This window comes from Oncorhynchus mykiss, chromosome 24 (assembly GCF_013265735.2).
Source record: "Oncorhynchus mykiss isolate Arlee chromosome 24, USDA_OmykA_1.1, whole genome shotgun sequence".
Classification (NCBI taxonomy): Eukaryota; Metazoa; Chordata; class Actinopteri; order Salmoniformes; family Salmonidae; genus Oncorhynchus; species Oncorhynchus mykiss.
The window spans coordinates 7,875,714-7,897,956 of record NC_048588.1 but is presented as its reverse complement, the minus strand read 5'-3'; the positions used below and the strand labels follow the sequence as shown (position 1 = coordinate 7,897,956).

The 22,243-nt window shown below is 47.8% G+C and overlaps 1 protein-coding gene across 2 annotated transcripts in view; it reads right to left on the bottom strand.

Moving 5' to 3' along the window:
• Positions 1 to 22,243, bottom strand: part of LOC110503658 (bleomycin hydrolase) — a 25,800-nt gene extending 3,557 nt beyond the window's left edge. Inside the window, exons 1-11 of one of the 2 annotated variants that reach the window (XM_021582098.2) lie at positions 22,091 to 22,243; positions 17,030 to 17,227; positions 16,018 to 16,127; positions 15,581 to 15,722; positions 14,863 to 14,951; positions 14,463 to 14,555; positions 4,486 to 4,641; positions 4,020 to 4,178; positions 3,822 to 3,889; positions 3,538 to 3,655; positions 2,981 to 3,050 (exon numbers count right to left, since the gene is read on the bottom strand). In XM_021582098.2, coding sequence (XP_021437773.1) covers positions 2,981 to 3,050; positions 3,538 to 3,655; positions 3,822 to 3,889; positions 4,020 to 4,178; positions 4,486 to 4,641; positions 14,463 to 14,555; positions 14,863 to 14,951; positions 15,581 to 15,722; positions 16,018 to 16,127; positions 17,030 to 17,227; positions 22,091 to 22,100 — 1,213 coding nt within the window. In that variant the 5' untranslated portion in view covers positions 22,101 to 22,243. Of the gene's footprint in view, positions 1 to 2,980; positions 3,054 to 3,537; positions 3,656 to 3,821; positions 3,890 to 4,019; positions 4,179 to 4,485; positions 4,642 to 14,462; positions 14,556 to 14,862; positions 14,952 to 15,580; positions 15,723 to 16,017; positions 16,128 to 17,029; positions 17,228 to 22,090 lie in introns of both variants that reach the window. The other variant, XM_021582097.2, reaches the window with a different exon arrangement.

Below are 22,243 nucleotides of genomic sequence, written 5' to 3'. Positions count from 1 at the left end.
AACGTACCTCAGCTCAAAACAATACCCCAGGTTCTATGTGTTATTCGTTCTGGGGGTTATTCGGTCTGGGTGTTATTCATTCTGGGTGGTATTCGTTCTGTGTTCTGTGTGTTATCCGTTCTGTGTGTTATCCGTTCTGGGTGTTATCCGTTCTGTGTGTTATCCGTTCTGTGTGTTATCCGTTCTGGGTGTTATCCGTTCTGTGTGTTATCCGTTCTGTGTGTTATCCGTTCTGTGTGTTATCCGTTCTGGGTGTTATCCGTTCTGTGTGTTATCCGTTCTGTGTGTTATCCGTTCTGGGTGTTATTCGTTCTGTGTTCTGTGTGTTATCCGTTCTGTGTGTTATCCGTTCTGTGTGTTATTCGTTCGGTGTGTTATTTGTTCTGTGTGTTATCCGTTCTGGGTGTTATCCGTACTGGGTGTTATCCGTTCTGGGTGTTATCCGTTCTGGGTGTTATTTGTTCTGTGTGTTATTCGTTCTGTGTGTTATCCGTTCTGGGTGTTATTTGTTCTGTGTGTTATTCGTTCTGTGTGTTATCCGTTCTGGGTGTTATCCGTTCTGGGTGTTATTTGTTCTGTGTGTTATTCGTTCTGTGTGTTATCCGTTCTGTGTGTTATCCGTTCTGGGTGTTATTTGTTCTGTGTGTTATTCGTTCTGTGTGTTATTTGTTCTGTGTGTTATTTGTTCTGTGTGTTATTTGTTCTGTGTGTTATTTGTTCTGTGTGTTATTCGTTCTGTGTGTTATCCGTTCTGTGTGTTATCCGTTCTGGGTGTTATTTGTTCTGTGTGTTATTTGTTCTGTGTGTTATTTGTTCTGTGTGTTATTTGTTCTGTGTGTTATTTGTTCTGTGTGTTATCCGTTCTGTGTGTTATTTGTTCTGTGTGTTATCCGTTCTGGGTGTTATCCGTTCTGTGTGTTATTTGTTCTGTGTGTTATTCGTTCTGTGTGTTATCCGTTCTGTGTGTTATCCGTTCTGGGTGTTATTTGTTCTGTGTGTTATTTGTTCTGGGTGTTATCCGTTCTGGGTGTTATCCGTTCTGGGTGTTATCCGTTCTGGGTGTTATTTGTTCTGTGTGTTATTCGTTCTGTGTGTTATCCGTTCTGGGTGTTATCCGTCCTGGGTGTTATTCGTCTTGGGTGTTATCCGTCCTGTGTGTTCACTCTGCGTGTTCTTCCTTTCCAGTTTCCAGGAAAGATGTGTGCGTGTCGGGCGGCGGTTTCGTATAGCGGCATTATTTGTCTTCACGGGACTGCAGATGTGTCCTACCTCGTCTTACAGGGAGAGCTGTGGGTGGAGTTTATCTGCTTTAGATCCCATAGTACAGCTGAACAGTTCTCAGCAATAGGGGTCACAGACTGCTAAAGCGAGCACTGTCTGCAGCACATCCTGTTTCCATCACCTCCTTAGTTCGCCATACCGTCAACATTATTTCCCAAACCTATCTGCGACGACGTCACCAACGTAAATGTAATAGCAGATATAAGAGTGTGTCCATAGTCTGCCCGGTAACGTGATATGTTAACAAGGGAATTGCCATAGCCAGTACAAATATTGTTTCTCACTATACCGAAGTAGCTGTAAAAGGGTCGGTGTAGAATCCCAGAGGTGTGTTGAGAAGGGCATCTCTAGCCTATAAACAGTCTGTCACAATGAAATATCACATGTCAGATTGGCCCACATTCCCCATATTTGTATAGTAATCGCAGAAAGGTACAAATAGTGCACTCTGAGGCCATAATAATCCATCTTGAGAAAAGCCCTGGCGTTTGGAGGGTTTGGGCAGTTTGCACCAGGCACCACGGTGTTAATTAGGTGGGATCCTCTTGGGGGAAACAAAATATTACTGGCGATTGGATAGACGATAACCCTCAAAACCTTGCGAACACACATTTTCTCCGTCCGCCGTGGCGTTGACATGTCCTCCCTCCCCGTCCCCAGCTGTCCATCAAGCGGTGCTCACCGCCGCGCGTCCTCCACACCGTTTGTTTTCAATAAATGTATTAATACATCCGAGAGGGAAGAGAGCGGATATGAAGGCTTTCTCCCATCTGCGTGGATGTTTATGGAATATGCGTGAAATACAGTTGATTTGAGGAGGCACCAAAGTGTTAGGCCTTTCACATTTTCAATATGCAGATGACATGAAGTCATTGACCAGGAAGTGGAACTACATAACAAAACCCAAATAATCTGCACTGGAATGCAGAGCACAGGGTGCATAGAGATGGAGAGGGAGAGGGAGAGAGGAGAGAGGGGGGGAGGGGGGGGGGGGGGGGGGGGAGAGGAAGACAGAGGGGGAGAGAGAAAGAGAGGGGGGGGGAATGGTGGATAATTACATATTTTCGGTAAAAAGCCACACAGTCCCAACAGAGGAGGGTTCAGTATTTGTTTCCTTTCAAATGTTTTAGTGGCACTGGATGGAAGAAGAAAAATACTATTTGAACCCAGGCCTGTAGTATGACAGTGTCTGAGCCGGACTCTTCCACACAGAGGAAGTCGGGAGGCTGAAACAAAATGGCGTACTGTTGTGTTGTGAGAGGGACAAAGGGCCGTTGTCTGGGAAACATCCCCGTTGTTGTGCCTTCTCTCCCTCTGGGGTTCATAGCCATAACAGACAAAGCTACGGTAGGGGGCCAGACATGAGTGGATGCCGCAAAACTAACCCCAAACCAAACCAGCCCTCCACACCTAGTCAATTATAAATTCAAAAACAAAGCCAGGCGGGTGGGGAGGGAGCTAATTCTACTTCAAATTCAATCGACCTGACAGGAAATTCAACTGTCCCGGTGATTGTACACTGACGCCCTGTGGTGTGAGAGAGAAGAGAGACGAGGGGTCTGGGCTTTCACATAGCTCGGCTCAAGCAGACCTAGAGGGGCTCTCGTGTTGCGAGAGGCAGACAGACATCACAAGGCTGCGTGAGAACGGGCCCTCTCCTCCTCTGACCTCTGACCTCTGGCCGACTCAGCGCTCTCACCTTTATTCCCACGGTCGTCCCCCCAGGAGTTCTCCACCCTCCACTTCTCATAACCTCCATCCTTTTCCTCCTGCTAGAGTGAGCGAAAGGGAGAACGAGAGAGAGAGAGAGACAGAGCTCAATCAAAATGTGTGATTATCAGGAGGCAGATGTGCCCAGCAAATGGAGAAGAAGTCCAAATCAGTCTGTGTTTTCTGATTTATGCCCGTCATACATGAAGTACACTATACATGGTGGAAGTATATTCAGCAAATGATACAGTATGTCCATTAGTAAGAGAGGAGGGCAGGATTCCTAGTGGGGTGCAGGGCAGGACTGGTAACTCCTACGTTGTGTAGCCTAGGGCCCTGTCCAGCTGTTCTGAGGAGAACGAGGAGACAGGTGGGGTTCACATACAGGGGGGGAAATTGACAGCCATTTTAAAACATGAAGTCGATTCAAACGACTGTAAACACCACACTGGACGCCTTTGGTGCAGAGTCACTGGGGAACACTCAAATGCGGCGTGTACGTATGTGTGTGTGTGTGTACATACGTGTGTGTACTGTGTGTGCTACCTTGTCGGTGACAGCGGTGAGGATCATGGCGTGTGTCATGAGGGAGTCTCCGAAAATCAGCCTCTCTGCCTTGGACAGGTTCTTTATGGACACACCGAACACCAACTCATGGTTGAACCTGAGAGACGGGGGAACACAGGGAGGGACAGGATGAGAACTCACACACACAAACACACACACACGCATGCACGCACACACGCACACACACACACACAAAGATCTGACTTATAGTGAGTTATACATGCGATGTTGACACATGTTCGCCTCTCTCTCGTAAAACTCACACATTCATGTCATTGATGCCCAGTTTTCCATGGAAATGCTTGCCCACGTCGCAACCGAACCACACAGCCTACGAGAGAGAGAGGGAGAGAGAGAGAAAGAGGGAGAGAAACATGCGTTACAGGTCGTCTCCTTGCACACTCGCTCAGTTGTCAGACGTAGCCATGATCTAACTTCCTGGACACGCTCACACACAGTACCTCTCCCTCTTTGATGGAGTCTGCGGCGGCCTTTTTGAGTAGCTGGATGGGCTGGTTATTGTACAGGGTGTTGTGTCCGCCCACCATGTTGCCCAGGAACTCAACGCTATACAACTTCTCATAGGGGTTCTGAGGCCGCGGGTCATTCACCAGACAGACCTGTGGGGGCGGGGGAGGGAGAACAGAGGTTAGACTCAGCTCATCAACAAACACGGAAAGAGAGGGCATTATTCCTGACTCCAACCCTTGGTCTAATATAGACTAACTGGGCCACGGTGCTTTTCCTGGGTCGCAAAAATTCAGAAAACGCCCAAAGTTTCCAGGAACTTCAGGAATTTTTCAACCACAGGGGAAAAACTCACGGCCCTAATAATGATTAGCTCTTGTAATAATTCATTACGATCAACTCAAAGCCGATATTGATATTTTATTCAAATAAACCAATAAAGCTGGGTAAAAAGTTGACCTTGTCCTGAATGTTGTAGAGGGGCTTGACCAGCTCCTTGTAGAACTGCTGAGGGGAAAGGGGGCCCATGCGGTGGAAGTTCTTGTCCTTGTCTCTGTACTCCCAATAAATGGAGTCAGCGGGGCTGCCCAGACACACAGTGGCCACCCTGAAGACCTGTAAACAGAGCACGTGAAACGAAAGACAGGGGGAAGAAAACACCTTACGTTAGTCATGCAATACCACTGTAAGACACAGACAGAGCACATTGATATCTCTTAGATAGTCTCTTGTGTAAAAGCGCCATTCTAAAACTCAAACTCGGGGACCAAAGAGAGCTTAACAGTAGTGTGAGGAGGATATCCGCCCTGCCAAAGCCCAATCCCTCTTGCGCTCTCTGCCTGGCTGTATCGCTGGCTCTTCCTGTCGTTGTGGTTTCTGACTGTGTTCCCATGGCGTTCCTCTGGCCTCTACCAGTCTGTTTTGACAGGGTTCTCAGAATAAGCCTTCCCTTAACCCTTAGCCTTCCCAACTGATACGTCGATCTCGGGAATTTCCTTCTGAAAAGACGTCGTGTACACCAGTCCTATCAAAGCCTATTATGTAAGCGGATGTTCTGGCGGTTCGAGAATACCCAGCATTGTCGGCCTCTGATTACGCTCTGTCGGGCTGTCAATCACAAAATAAAGGCTTAAAATGTGTACACCGACTCCCAATCTGGCATGTACGCGTAGGTAGTCCGACCGTTAGTACGCTAGCACACATACACAATACACACGCACGCCTATATTTACGAGGACTTCCCATTGACTCCCACTATTTTAATTTACTTTCGGCAAAAAAGTCCAGGCAAATTAAACTCCTCATAGGGTGAAAATAGAGCTGGGGAATTACGTTTGGTCCCGGAGCTCTTCACCAAAGCAGAGACACTCAAGGGCCGTTGCTGCTGCACTTTTCCACTGTGTCAACTACATTAACTACTATTGGCATGCCTGTGTTCAGGTTGATCATAGTCAACCATTCCCACATAGGCCCTTGTTGTAAATTAAGAAGTTGATGTTTTTGCTGACTTAAATAAAACAAAAATATTTTCAAAAAGACAGCACACCCAGTCACATTCCCACCTACCCAGACCCTCACAGTAACCCTCACCTTTTCCCACACCCAGTCACATTCCCACCTACCCAGACCCTCACAGTAACCCTCACCTTTTCCCACACCCAGTCAAATTCCCACCTACCCAGACCCTCACAGTAACCCTCACCTTTTCCCACACCCAGTCACATTCCCACCTACCCAGACCCTCACAGTAACCCTCACCTTTTCCCACACCCAGTCACATTCCCACCTACCCAGACCCTCACAGTAACCCTCACCTTTTCCCACACCCAGTCACATTCCCACCTACCCAGACCCTCACAGTAACCCTCACCTTTTCCCACACCCAGTCACATTCCCACCTGCCCAGACCCTCACAGTAACCCTCACCTTTTCCCACACCCAGTCACATTCCCACCTACCCAGACCCTCACAGTAACCCTCACCTTTTCCCACACCCAGTCACATTCCCACCTACCCAGACCCTCACAGTAACCCTCACCTTTTCCCACACCCAGTCACATTCCCACCTACCCAGACCCTCACAGTAACCCTCACCTTTTCCCACACCCAGTCACATTCCAACCTACCCAGACCCTCACAGTAACCCTCACCTTTTCCCACACCCAGTCACATTCCCACCTACCCAGACCCTCACAGTAACCCTCACCTTTTCCCACACCCAGTCACATTCCCACCTGCCCAGACCCTCACAGTAACCCTCACCTTTTCCCACACCCAGTCACATTCCCACCTGCCCAGACCCTCACAGTAACCCTCACCTTTTCCCACACCCAGTCACATTCCCACCTACCCAGACCCTCACAGTAACCCTCACCTTTTCCCACACCCATTCACATTCCCACCTACCCAGACCCTCACAGTAACCCTCACCTTTTCCCACACCCAGTCACATTCCCACCTACCCAGACCCTCACAGTAACCCTCACCTTTTCCCACACCCAGTCACATTCCCACCTACCCAGACCCTCACAGTAACCCTCACCTTTTCCCACACCCAGTCACATTCCCACCTACCCAGACCCTCACAGTAACCCTCACCTTTTCCCACACCCAGTCACATTCCCACCTACCCAGACCCTCACAGTAACCCTCACCTTTTCCCACACCCAGTCACATTCCCACCTACCCAGACCCTCACAGTAACCCTCACCTTTTCCCACACCCAGTCACATTCCCACCTACCCAGACCCTCACAGTAACCCTCACCTATTCCCACACCCAGTCACATTCCCACCTACCCAGACCCTCACAGTAACCCTCACCTTTTCCCACACCCAGTCACATTCCCACCTACCCAGACCCTCACAGTAACCCTCACCTTTTCCCACACCCAGTCACATTCCCACCTACCCAGACCCTCACAGTAACCCTCACCTTTTCCCACACCCAGTCACATTCCCACCTACCCAGACCCTCACAGTAACCCTCACCTTTTCCCACACCCAGTCACATTCCCACCTACCCAGACCCTCACAGTAACCCTCACCTTTTCCCACACCCAGTCACATTCCCACCTACCCAGACCCTCACAGTAACCCTCACCTTTTCCCACACCCAGTCACATTCCCACCTACCCAGACCCTCACAGTAACCCTCACCTTTTCCCACACCCAGTCACATTCCCACCTACCCAGACCCTCACAGTAACCCTCACCTTTTCCCACACCCAGTCACATTCCCACCTACCCAGACCCTCACAGTAACCCTCACCTTTTCCCACACCCAGTCACATTCCCACCTGCCCAGACCCTCACAGTAACCCTCACCTTTTCCCACACCCAGTCACATTCCCACCTGCCCAGACCCTCACAGTAACCCTCACCTTTTCCCACACCCAGTCACATTCCCACCTGCCCAGACCCTCACAGTAACCCTCACCTTTTCCCACACCCAGTCACATTCCCACCTACCCAGACCCTCACAGTAACCCTCACCTTTTCCCACACCCATTCACATTCCCACCTACCCAGACCCTCACAGTAACCCTCACCTTTTCCCACACCCAGTCACATTCCCACCTACCCAGACCCTCACAGTAACCCTCACCTTTTCCCACACCCAGTCACATTCCCACCTACCCAGACCCTCACAGTAACCCTCACCTTTTCCCACACCCAGTCACATTCCCACCTACCCAGACCCTCACAGTAACCCTCACCTTTTCCCACACCCAGTCACATTCCCACCTACCCAGACCCTCACAGTAACCCTCACCTTTTCCCACACCCAGTCACATTCCCACCTACCCAGACCCTCACAGTAACCCTCACCTTTTCCCACACCCAGTCACATTCCCACCTACCCAGACCCTCACAGTAACCCTCACCTATTCCCACACCCAGTCACATTCCCACCTACCCAGACCCTCACAGTAACCCTCACCTTTTCCCACACCCAGTCACATTCCCACCTACCCAGACCCTCACAGTAACCCTCACCTTTTCCCACACCCAGTCACATTCCCACCTACCCAGACCCTCACAGTAACCCTCACCTTTTCCCACACCCAGTCACATTCCCACCTACCCAGACCCTCACAGTAACCCTCACCTTTTCCCACACCCAGTCACATTCCCACCTACCCAGACCCTCACAGTAACCCTCACCTTTTCCCACACCCAGTCACATTCTCACCTACCCAGACCCTCACAGTAACCCTCACCTTTTCCCACACCCAGTCACATTCCCACCTACCCAGACCCCCACAGTAACCCTCACCTTTTCCCACACCCAGTCACATTCCCACCTACCCAGACCCTCACAGTAACCCTCACCTTTTCCCACACCCAGTCACATTCCCACCTACCCAGACCCTCACAGTAACCCTCACCTTTTCCCACACCCAGTCACATTCCCACCTGCCCAGACCCTCACAGTAACCCTCACCTTTTCCCACACCCAGTCACATTCCCACCTACCCAGACCCTCACAGTAACCCTCACCTTTTCCCACACCCAGTCACATTCCCACCTGCCCAGACCCTCACAGTAACCCTCACCTTTTCCCACACCCAGTCACATTCCCACCTGCCCAGACCCTCACAGTAACCCTCACCTTTTCCCACACCCAGTCACATTCCCACCTACCCAGACCCTCACAGTAACCCTCACCTTTTCCCACACCCAGTCACATTCCCACCTACCCAGACCCTCACAGTAACCCTCACCTTTTCCCACACCCAGTCACATTCCCACCTACCCAGACCCTCACAGTAACCCTCACCTTTTCCCACACCCAGTCACATTCCCACCTACCCAGACCCTCACAGTAACCCTCACCTTTTCCCACACCCAGTCACATTCCCACCTACCCAGACCCTCACAGTAACCCTCACCTTTTCCCACACCCAGTCACATTCCCACCTACCCAGACCCTCACAGTAACCCTCACCTTTTCCCACACCCAGTCACATTCCCACCTACCCAGACCCTCACAGTAACCCTCACCTATTCCCACACCCAGTCACATTCCCACCTACCCAGACCCTCACAGTAACCCTCACCTTTTCCCACACCCAGTCACATTCCCACCTACCCAGACCCTCACAGTAACCCTCACCTTTTCCCACACCCAGTCACATTCCCACCTACCCAGACCCTCACAGTAACCCTCACCTTTTCCCACACCCAGTCACATTCCCACCTACCCAGACCCTCACAGTAACCCTCACCTTTTCCCACACCCAGTCACATTCCCACCTACCCAGACCCTCACAGTAACCCTCACCTTTTCCCACACCCAGTCACATTCCCACCTACCCAGACCCTCACAGTAACCCTCACCTTTTCCCACACCCAGACAAGACAGCGCCTTGAAGACTCTGGGTTTGTTTTCTCTGTCCCGTTGCCCCGCGGCGCAGACTAAATGCCAACGGTGCCCATCCCTGCCCTGTATTTAACCAGCACGGGCCCCAGATGCACCGAACACACAAACAGGCCCCTTTGCCCCCGTGCCCTCGGGCCCCTGTCCCACCTCACATCCCGGTCTCCTCCTTGGCAGGTTAAATAAACGCCCCTGCCCGTCCAAACACAACAGAGCACCCATGTAGACCCGGTGAAACGAGGCTATGCTTTTCACAAAACAATGAGCCAGAGCCGCACTGACGTCAGCAGGCTGCAGCAGCACAGCCCTCAGTGAGTCAATATTGAATCACCTGCTTCCAAAACGGACAGACGAAGATGAGCACGAGACACTGGGTGGGCTGGGCACGTCTCCATTAGAATCATGTATATAGCACTACCGCCAAGATTCTTGGTACTGTCTCTTCTGTCCTGTACCCGCTAAAATGTTGATTATGAGTAGCCTTGTTCCATTGTATTCTTTCACTGTGTTAAACCCCCCAGTTCATTTCTCAGCACTGGTACAGTCCTCCTCAGTAGTAGGCTACCAAATCTCTTACAGATATCCAACCATTCCTGTTGGCTCTCTCCCTCTCAGGACACAGACAACCATCCATCAGCATGGACAAGCAGAGGCTGACAGGGTCATGTGTGGGGAGCAGGCGGCCCACCCTCCCTTCCTGCCTGCCTGCCACCCTTACCCTGGCCCTTCGACTGAGGACAGACACACTGCGTTGAGGATGGAAGAGGGAGAGGGGAGATTTACGACCGCTGGACCATGCTGGACACCGTGTTTGACCAGTGTCTTTAGAGACCTTTGCTTTCTTTTTTTAATGTCTGTGTCGCTGTCGGTATATCTTCTGACGTACACTACATAGCTCCTCTCCCTCCCACTCCTAAACGCTGCTTCAGCGGGTGGGTGGAGCTGGTGAAAGAATAGCTGCCGTCTGTTGGGGGCTGGCTGTTGTGGGTTTGTAAGCCGTTTGGGAAAGATTAGTAAGGTTTTTGTGTGGCTTCTGAGCGCAGGCAGGCTTCTTCAAGGCCACCCGGGTCCTGATTTTCTGCTTGGCCAGGTTTGAATTAGGGCCTTATCTGCGATGGCGGCTGGGATCCCCTGTTATTGACAAAAGCAGGAAGCCGGAGTGACCTGTGTTTGTTTGGGGAAATTGCACCGCCTGCACCAGAGGACAGTCTACAACAGCCTGGGATAAACATTAAAACACACGTTGTAATAAGAAAGTGTCCGTCTTCATAAAGACTGACCCAGACGGCAACACGGGACTGGTTAACAGTAGTCTAAGACCTGGCTCTTGTCCTCAAAGGTTTTGCAACGGAAAGCGAAAAGGAGTGTTTCTTATCGGACAAGTTTAAGGTACAAGATATTCCCTTCCTGCCCGTTCTCTTCCGTTTGGTGCCTAATGAACAAGGCCCTGTACTCATAATCTACGGAAACGCTCCGTAACCCCATTTCATCTGAACAGGCCCAGCAATTAATAGATTAAGGAAGCTCCTCTAGATCCACAGCATGCCCCCCACCCCCCCACCCCCAGCCGCCTGTGGGATAACGCAGACCGTATTCTTGTGTCGTGTGACATGGATGAAGCCCAGGTGTAGGTAATAAGGCCTGTAATTGGCCGATGCCGGGGCATCCGGAGAGGCTGCGTGTCTCAGCGGATCATGCTAGCCTTTGAGCGTACCTACGTAGCATGTGTTTGCATGCTTGGCAGTAAACACTGGAGCGCCTGCAGCACGCCAGCCAGTTAGCGTCAATGCTACAGCAACACACACGCTCCATCCTCTCCTCGTCGGCTCACGCATGCCTGTTTGTTTGTTGATTTACCTCCAGTTGCCCAAACAGAGGGAAATAAACAAACAAACAGCAGAACACACTAAAACACCTTGTGCTTGTAACTGTGAAGGGTGGAACCTGCCACGGCCCGTGTCCACAAAAAGCGTCTCAGAGTAGGAGTGCTGATCTAGGATCAGCTTTTCTTTTGAATCACAACAAATGAAAAGGGTGGACCTGATCCTAGATCAGCCCTTCAACTCCAATGCTTTTGAGCCAAAGCCCTGGGACACAGAGCCTGGATGAAACTGTAATAAGCAAATGACCCGTTTGAGGGAGCAGCTGGGGTAGAAGAAATGGACTGGGGTTGACTGAGACTCTCTGGCCTTGTAAACAGAAAACACATGGGGCCATTACAGATTGTAACAACGTTGTCAAATTAAGAAATATGAGCTGATGAAGTGCGGCGGGCCGCTTTTCAGCGCTGGCAAACGAGCCCACACAATAACACAAACACACCCACAGCGGGCTGCTGCTACAGCCAGCGCTGAGCCAACACACTGACTACGTCCCAAACCGCACCCTATTCCCTTTATAGTGCATTACATTTGACCCGAGCCCCCAATGGGCCCTGGTCAAAGCAGTGCACTATATAGGGAAGAGGGTCCATAGAGAGGTAGCCACTCTAAAGGCACACGCAGCATGTCAGTCAACTCACTGTCCAATCAATGACTCCTTACAATCTACAAACACAGCACTCATATTGAACACAGTCATATGTGCCTGAAGGAGACTTTCTATTCAGAATGTCCGGCGCCCAAATGGGCACATTCTATACAGCAGAAACCACATAGGACTGGATATGAAGAGAACAGGAACCGGCCTGAAGGAGTGCTGCAGAGAGGATGTGAGGAACGTGTGTGTGTGTGTGTGTGTGTGTGTGTGTGTGTGTGTGTGTGTGTGTGTGTGTGTGTGTGTGTGTGTGTGTGTGTGTGTGTGTGTGTGTGTGTATTATGTGTGGTCGTGTGCTAGCAGAGGTGGTGTGTGTGTGTGTGTGTGCTTGGAAACGTCTCCCTGTGTTTGTGCGCACCTGCACCCCGCCACACTCCTCACCCAGGGAGTGTGCCCAACGCCAGATCCTCCCCACCTAAAGTAGGCCTGACATCCCCTGGCTTAACGAGGGCAGAGTCTGGCAGCTTTGATCAGCTATGACTCACACACCAACTCTAAAATGTAACCACAGACACACACACCAACTCTAAAATGTAACCACAGACACAAACACCACTTCTGAATATAAACACACGCCACTTCTAAGCATACATAGAAACACACACACCACTTCTAAACGTTCACACACGCACAAACCCACAACCTGTCATACTTGGTGTTTACATGGTTTACGTGTGCAGTCTGAACCCAGAACAAGGTGGCACAGCCCGCACACTGAAGTCACACGCAACACTCGGAAAAGGACTGCAATACTCTGTAATTGAACAAATGGCCCCCTATTCCCTATATATAGTGCACTATAAAGGGAAGAGTGTGGCATTTGGGACGCAGCCCTACTGTGTCAACACAACATGCTGAGTGACGAGCACACAGAGAAGTTAATTAATGAAAAAGGACCCGACTAACTGATCACATCCGACAGAGTGTATTCTAGCTTAATTAATTATGGCTAATTTGTTGGCTTGCTAGCTAGGAGCTAATCTAAATCACGGCACAACAGTGATGTTTCACTTGTCGCAACAGATGCCAAGCATAAATAGAAGCCCGAACGCGCAACTTCTCCGTACGGATGCCCACGGGACAGGAGGAGTGGTTACACCCTTCACCCTCCCGAGCCAACATCCCCCACCTTTCTCTCTCTCTCTCTCCACACTCCCCCTGGCTGCCAGAGCTGTGTTACACAAAATAAACTACTACCAGGTGGACAAACAAACACGTTGACAAAAAAAAAAAAACTCTCTTGTTCATAGAAGTGCAACGAGGGAGAACTGGAAGTGTTGCACAATCAGAATGTGCTGTAGCGAGCGTAGTGTATCCAGAGCGGTAAGGGCAGTAGACACAGAGTCTGTTTAAACAAGCAGTCAGGGGCATATGCAACAGAACTGCTCCACACAAAAGCTACATCCTTTATGTAATGTTCTCTCTCTGGCTGTGTGATATTGACTGACTGACTGACTGACCACACACACCCCTGTCTTAAGTGGTACTGGGGATGTTGGGACATTAAGCCTTTATTCTCTCACAGTGAAATTGCCTTATGCCATTCAATGTGAGGAGCGTTGCGATAAAGATCTTGTTTATGGAACATTCTGTCACCAGGTCCGTGAGGCGTGTGTGAGTGCACGTGGACACACACACACACACACACTCTCTCTCTCTCTTTGCAGCCAGAAGTATAGAATGACAAGCTGTCACCAGTGGATTATAAACAGTACCGACCATATATCACTACAGCCATTATTGCTAAATGTGGAAGAGTTGGGTTACGCAATTATGCGTAACGCAATTACGCAATTACGCAATTATGCAGTGCTGGGAGGGGCTTGTGATTAGGTCCTAATTCATTACTACTGATAAAGCCATGTTTAACAAAATAAACAGTCATCTCTATTTGGCCATTTCTAGCAGTTCCTTTTCTAAGCCTACTTAAGTCAAACATGCTGATTTAAGGTAGAAAACTAATTAGCGGCATTATTTAAGGGGGAACACAGCTCCAACAAATTCCAACAGCGGTGGTTTCTATCTATTAGATATCTATCTGAACCGAGGAGGGTCTATCCACTGTCTGACAGTTAGAAGAATCAGATTTGATAGTATCAATCAATCAATGGTATTAAATAGGGTAGTGTAACACACACACACACACACACACACACACACCTTCGTTTTCATCCTTTCTGTGTGCTGCTACAACAGGCGACAGATACATTTGAATTGAATGTCCAATAACTAATCCGAAAACAAATATTGCCTAATAATTACTGGAGCCGTAATGGTTATCGTCCTTGCCTACCCAGTACCTGCTGTGTTAAATACATACAGGCGTGCTACAGCACGTGTCCTTCTCAGAGCACAGATCTACAGTCTGTTATACAGCCCCCTCCTCTGGACAAACTGACGCAGTGCTACAACATTCCTGAACAGGAAAACAGTGTGTGGTGTGATGTGGTGGTGGTGTGTGGGTCGTGCGCTGTGTGTGGTGTGCGAGTCGTGTGCGTCTTTCCCTAACATGCGCTTACCTCCTCAATCATGGTGTCCATGGCGTCAGACAGCTCGGCTTCAGTGGATTCACTGGCCACCATGTTGCGCAGTCTTAGACAGTATTCTCTCAGCTGGAAGCCAGGGAACATTGGCATGACATAGTACACAGCGACATGTATTACCGCGTGACATTGTGGAGCATCTTGGGTTAGGGGTTAGTTATCTGGGTCTTCTATAAGAAAACAGACGACACCAAAATAAAAAAAGGTGGCTTCTACGCTCTTTCCGTGGTGTTTCCCTGCGCTAAGTAGAGTGCATATGCTTGTACTGCTTTGTGTTGGTATGAAACAGGAGGACTAGGTTTTTGGTGTTGTACTTCTACACAAGACATCACTATGAAATCGGAAATGTTGGAAAGATGTAAGTGAGTCGACCTACCTTGTGATTGAGGATGTCATTCATTCGCCGCGAGGCCTCGGAGCTGTGAGACTCTGGGAAGCATTTCTTTGGGATAACGCCGTACTTTTCTGATGATCGGGGAAAGGTAATAACATATATATATGCCTTTTAGCGGACACTTTGATCCAAAAGCGACTTACAGTCATGCCTGCCTACATTTTTCCTATGGGAGGCCCCAGTGGGAATCGAACCCACGACCCTGGCGTCGCAAGCGCCGTGATCCACCAACTGAGCCACAGAGGACCATAACTTTAAGGCTTTGCCCATGGGCTGTGGTCAAAAGTAATGCACTACGTAGGGAATAGGATGCTATTTGGGACGCACCCTTGATCTAAACCACAAACCTGACCCATTAAAACAGTGGAAGGGTAGTTACATAGAATGTCTAATTAAAAGGAATTACACAGTAACTACTACATTAGTAACTCACCAGAAACAGAATCTAGACAGTTCCAGTAGAATTTAGCTTATTTTCTGCAGTAAACGGCCACCGCCGAGTAGTTACAGTCTAGTTACCAAGGTAGTTACACTGTGAGTCCTAAATGGCACCCTATTCCCTCCATATGAACCCTGGGCCAACGTAGTACCGAATATAGGGAATACGGTGCGATTCATGACTCAGCCACGACATAATGACATAGAATAATGCAAACGAAGCAGCAACACTCCCCTGATTGGGTAACAGGTATGAACTGACCAATGAGGTTGACCAGCATATCCCACTGGCCGCCGTCGTTGGTGGGATTGGAGAGCAGGAACTGGACCAGTCTGCCGTCTACAGGCTCCTTCCTCTGGGCTGTCTCCACACAGGCCTGCAGGAAGTAGTAGCACCGCTCCACCTGAAGGGAGGATGGAGAGAGTGCAGAAAGGGGACATGATGGAGAGAGGAGACGAGAGGGGGGGGACACGGTGACGTCCAATCGGTACAACATTGTCCAGTGTACAGAGCGCCACACACAAAGGGGGGTTTAAGCAGACAATGAGTCTAATAGTACTACAGATACGCACTGCCAAACACACCAACACTGTTCACACCCCACCGCTGAAATGTAACAACAAAAGCATTGTATATTCTAGTGGCTGTTACTAAAAGTTGCTCAAGTGAATACATGTGACGAACAAATACGGTCTTACCTTGTCCCAGAAGAAGAGGTAGGACTGACTGAACTCAAACTCTTCGATGTTGAACTTTTTCATGAAGGGAAGGCGCATGACGTTGAGGCACGAGAAGATCCAACATCTCCCTGAAACCCACAATCAGCAGTGATGAGTATGGAACTGTGTATATGGGGCTGTGCCTCAATAGCAGCTTCCCAAATAACACTCTATCCCCTATTCATAGACACATAGTTAGACCTCCTTTCTCCCCACTCCACGGTTGTGTCTCAAAATGGCACCCTATTCCCTATATAGTGCACTACCCTACTGTATACAGTGCACCAGTAAGACTAGCTGTCGCCATTGGCGTCAGCTAATGGGGATCCCAATAAATCAAATAAAGAATGTTGACTAGCGCCTATAGGGCTCTGGTCAAACGGAGTGCACCATGTAGGAAATAGACTGCCATTTGGCACGCAGCCCCACCACATCTCTGCATCAGGTACGTAGGTCTATTTCATTCACATGCAGTCTTTGTACATGGCCAGGCCCCTGGAGTAGTTACAGATGCTGGGTGTCAAATATATTGGCACCCTTGCGCGGAACACAAATTATTTTATTTTTTATTGTTGAAATTGAAAAACATTAGTTTTTTTGTGTATTTGTTTGATTTACAGCTAAAATTGAGATTTCTCACTTCAAAGACAACAATGGCCTGGACTAAATTATCTGCAATTTTTTATTTTATTTAACCAGGCAAGTCAGTTAAGAACAAATTCTTAATTACAATGACGGCCTACCGGGGAAGTGCCTTGTTCAGGGGCAGAACGACAGATTTTGATCTTGTCAGCTCGGGGATTCCTTCCAGCAACCTTTCGGTTACTGGCCCAACGCTCTAACCACTAGGCTACCTCCCCGGTGGCTACAGGGTAAAAAATTGCCATACAACCAGTTTTAAAAAGAAAAAACAGAACATTCTGCTCCATTGCAATCCATTGTAAAGTGCAAGGGTGCCAATATATTTGACCGTATCTGTAGGTAAGTGTACCTGAGTTTTTCTGGTTGGTGATAGGCTTGCCCTCTGTGGGGATGGAGTGCTGGAATATGTGCACGGTGTCCTGGACCGTCTGCCTGTGCAGACACACCTCCAGCGGGTCGATGCACGTGGACACGTTCTGGGCCAGCAGGTACCTGGGCTCCGCCCGCAAACGCTTCACAAAGGAGGCGATCTTCTCCTGACTCAAACCTGAGGAGGACAATAGAGAGGTCGTAATTTTTAAGAAAACAGGGACAGGGTTAGCCTGGTTACTGGTCTGTTTATGCTCTCTTGACAACTTTGTAATGGAATTAGCCTGCCAAACATTGTTTGGCGTGACAAGGAGTTGGCATAAGCGCAGAAACAGATCTGAGACCAGGCTAGGCCAGGGTGTATTAGAAATGGAAACAGATCTGAGACCAGGCTAGGCCAGGGTGTATTAGAAATTGAAACATATCTGAGACCAGGCTAGGCCAGGGTGTATTAGAAATGGAAACAGATCTGAGACCAGGCTAGGCCAGCGTGTATTAGAAAGGGAAATAGATCTGAGACCAGGCTAGGCCAGGGTGTATTAGAAAGGGAAATAGATCTGAGACCAGGCTAGGCCAGGGTGTATTAGAAATGGAAACAGATCTGAGACCAGGCTAGGCCAGGGTGTATTAGAAATGGAAACAGATCTGAGACCAGGCTAGGCCAGCGTGTATTAGAAAGGGAAACAGATCTGAGACCAGGCTAGGCCAGGGTGTATTAGAAATGGAAACAGATCTGAGACCAGGCTAGGCCAGCGTGTATTAGAAATGGAAACAGATCTGAGACCAGGCTAGGCCAGGGTGTATTAGAAATGGAAACATATCTGAGACCAGGCTAGGCCAGGGTGTATTAGAAATGGAAACAGATCTGAGACCAGGCTAGGCCAGGGTGTATTAGAAATGGAAACAGATCTGAGACCAGGCTAGGCCAGCGTGTATTAGAAATGGAAACAGATCTGAGACCAGGCTAGGCCAGCGTGTATTAGAAATGGAAACAGTCAGGATGAAACAAAGTGGTAAAGAGCTGTAATATAAGGAGGATGTTATTGGTGTTTGATCTGGCAAAGTGGCAATGGGTTCCGAATTGCAGCGGGACTAATAAAGTTGTACTGTATTGAAATGTCAAAAAAGTGGCAAAGGGAGCGATCAAATAATGCCTGGCCCCGCCTTCGTCCACTCCCCATTGGACAATGTGGTACAAAACAGCAGGACATCAAGTTCGGTATCAAATATGCCCGAGTTCACAAAAGTGTTCTCATCCTATTTTGACAGCAACGATCCATATACAGTGCCTTCAGAAATTATTGACTTATTTCACAATGTTGTGTTACGGTCTGAATTGAAAATGGATTGCAGAAATGTTTTTCCTCACCCATCTACACCCAATACCTCATAATGACAAAGTGAAAACATGTTTTTAGAAATGTTTGCAAATGTATTGAAAATGAAATAGGTACTCACACCCCTGAGTCAATACTTTGCAGAAGCAATTACTTTGGCAGCGATTACAGCTGTGAGTCTTTCTGGGTAAATCTCTAAGAGCTTTTTCAGACCTGGATTGTGCAACATTTGCCCATTATTGTTTTCAAAACACTTCAAGCTCTGTCAAATTAGTTGTTGGTCATTGCTAGATAATCATCTGCAGGTCTTGTCATAACATTTCAAGTAGATTTTAAGTCAAAACTGTAACTCGGCCACTCAGGAACATTCAATGTCTTCTAGGGCTGAACCTATTTAGTCGACTGAACAATTGTTTGGTCGATAGGCTGTTGGTCGACCGAGATTTCTTTAGTCGAGCAGTAGCAAAAAAAACATTGTAAAATCATGGTGTACAAGACACCTGTCTGATTGGCGCCTGTCTGAGTGGACTAATCCATTGTTAAGGTCGTGGTCTATCAGCACAGTCTATCACACACATGCTACAGAAATTGTACATGGTTATATTACGTACGAACAATGGGGCAACACTTTAAAAAAAAAACATGTTTTATAACAAATGTGCTTTCTACCGCGTTGGATAGCGGTTGCTGTCCATGGTTCTGAAACATCAGTGGGCTGTTGAATTGCCTCCTTTTGCTGGACCATGTTGTTATGTGCATAATAGCAAAGTTAACCAGCATATTGGTGTTGAGAACAATGGGCGGAGGCAGCCGCGGAGTTAGGAGAAGAGAAAACAGCCCTTGCCTTCATTTTCTAAGAAAAAATAGGAAACCAACTAAATTAGGTATATAATCAATAGCCTAACTGTTAAATGAGCCTGGCGTTTAAATTAACCATACATTCAGTATATGGAAAATGACATGTTTTAACATTTCAACCAATCGATTGGTTGAAAGAACAGATGACTCTTGGTTGACCAAGATTTTTTTCAAGTCAGAGACAGCCCTACTGTGTTCTTGGTAACCAACTCCAGTGTAGATTTGGCCTTGTGTTAAATTCATCTCCCAGTGTCTGATAGAAAGCAGACTGAACCTGGTTTTCCTCTAGGATTTTGCCTGTGCTTATAGTTCTATTCCATTTCTTTTTAATCCTGAAAATCTCCCCACTTTTAACGATTACAAGCATACCCATAACATGATGCATCCACTACTATGTTTGAAAATATGGATAGGTGTTGTGTCACTGCTTCCCGCTCTGGTAGGCCTACATTATGATCAAATAGCCACAGTAGCCTACATGACCACTGTTAAAACTGTAACTTAAAGTGGGTACAGTCTCAGTGTTCACAGTAAACACGTGCCGGAAGTTGCACAGTATTTTCACAATGTTCAAGTTTGCGCTTAGCAGACCAAAATGTAGGGAACATTAGTGAAGGTCAGTGACACATTTCTTTATTATATTTAATCAATTTTAAATTCCGGTTTTAACACAACAAAATTTTGAAAAAGTCAAGGGGTGTGAATACTTTTTGAAGGCACTGTATATGTGATACTAGAACTATCTGTAGTAGTGGTACACTGATAAAATAATGCTGCTGTGTCATTCCATCAAATTCAAATCAAATTTATTTATAAAGCCCTTCTTACATCAGCTGATATCTCAAAGTGCTGTACAGAAACCCAGCCTAAAACCCCAAAAAGCAAGCAATGCAGGTGTAGAAGCACGGTGGCTAGGACAAACTCCATAGAAAGGCCAGAACCTAGGATGAAACCTAGGAAGTAACCAGGCTATGAGGGGTGGCCAGTCCTCTTCTGGCTGTCCCGGGTGGAGATTATAACAGAACGTGGCCAAGATGTTCAAATGTTCATAAATGACCAGCAGGGTCAAATAATAATAATCACAGTGGTTGTCGAGGGGGCAACAGGTCAGCACCTCAGGAGTAAATGTCAGTTGGCTTTTCATAGCCGATCATTCAGAGTATCTCTAACGCTCCTGCTGTCTCTAGAGAGTTGAAAACCGCAGGTCTGGGACAGGTAGCACGTCCGGTAATATTCCATCAAATACTGCACAGCAATTAAACACAGAAAAGAACATTGCTTAATCATGCATACTGCCTGATTCAAGCCCTATTGGTTCTGGACCGTCAGGCTATTTTCCATGACCGAGGTTCAAATACACTGGCCATTCCTGGGGTGTATTCATTAGTCCACACCGTGGTAAAGCGTAGCAAACGTTTTGCAACAGAAAACATTTTGCGACAAAAATGAGTGTTCATTACTGGACAAATTGAGGTAGGTCCGTCCCTGTTTCGGCAGTTTGCTTCCATTTGGTTCAAAGTGAATACACCCCAGATCTACAGGGATAGACAAACCCACATGCCTCAGTACTCCATCATTACCACATAAATTGGATAAATCATACATTATTTCCTGCTGTCAGCTTGCTACAGTAAATGGATGATAGAGACCCTATTATGCTGATTTAATCGGTATACAAAACCAAGAGGGGTGTGTCGCCATACAAACGCAGGGATAGGCAGAGAGCCCATTCCAACGCAGCCTCCACAGAATGGAAAAGCATGAATGGGAATGACTGTCAGTGTCACTTTAGTTTTGTATGGAAAGGTGCCAAACTGGTGTCTAGAGTGACTTGTAACTTTACATATAAGTTGTTGTATGGCTTTTATGACTGACTTAGTATCTTTCCTGGTCTTTGGGTGCAAGTCTTTCTGAGGTCAACAAGGTACCAAAATCACATCACACCAAAAATTCAAAGTCTATCACTATAAACCCGTTGTCATAGTGTCAAACATCCTTCCCTGTCTGATAGCTTAATGTTTTATTGTGCCTGGGGAGAGCATAACCTGACAGCTTTACGTCAAGCTAGCTACTTGAACAACCAAGGTATTGGGTTCGTCGTGCACTGCCTGCTTGTTGACAAACACTGCTTCGCACTTAGTCTCACTTTATTCCAGGGGCAGCAGGTAGCCTAGCGATTAAGAGTTTAATTAAGGTCGGTGGTTCGAATCCAGAGCCGGCAAGGTAAAAAAAAAAAAGCTGCCGTTTTGCGAGGCAGTTTAAGCCGGGCGCCGCTAACGTGGACGTCGATTAAGGCAGTCACCCGCACCGCTCTGATTCAGAGGGGTTGGGTTAAATCCCCTCTATGGAATAGAACTGGCTAATGCTCACCTAAAAAGTTGGTGAAATAGCTAGCAAGTTGAGCTGCCTCCTATGTTAACTGACTGACTAACTGGATAACTAACAGTTAGCTGCCAAGCCGATACTTGACTAACATTACATAGAGTTAGCTAGCTAACGTTAGTTACCAGTAGTAACAGTACCCATCAACTTTTCTGGCACTGATAGCTGGGAAGACGTTGGATGGCTGTGCTGAAGTTGGTCGGCTACCATTATCAAGCTAGCTAACATTATCTGTCATGTCATTATCAAAGTGAAAAAACACATAAGGAAGCTGGCTGGTTAGCTATGCTATGTTAGCTAAGCTACGTTACCTAACTTCGCTAACCGGATAGCTAATGATCTATCTGAAAAGTGACATAAAGCTAGCTATCCGGCTAACGTTAGCTAGGGAACGCAAATTGAGCTCACATGCTGGCTATACAAGTGACAATGAATGAAAGAAGACAAAGTAACACATGACATACCAGTCTCCATGTTTCCGAAGAGGGTTAGGAAGTGTTTCTATATGTCTTTAAAAGTCACCGGCTCTTTGTTTATCTCATTCGCCGACAGTCAGTCAGTCAGATCAGAGTTCCGACCGGAAACAGGAAACATAATTGTTACAACTTAACAATAGA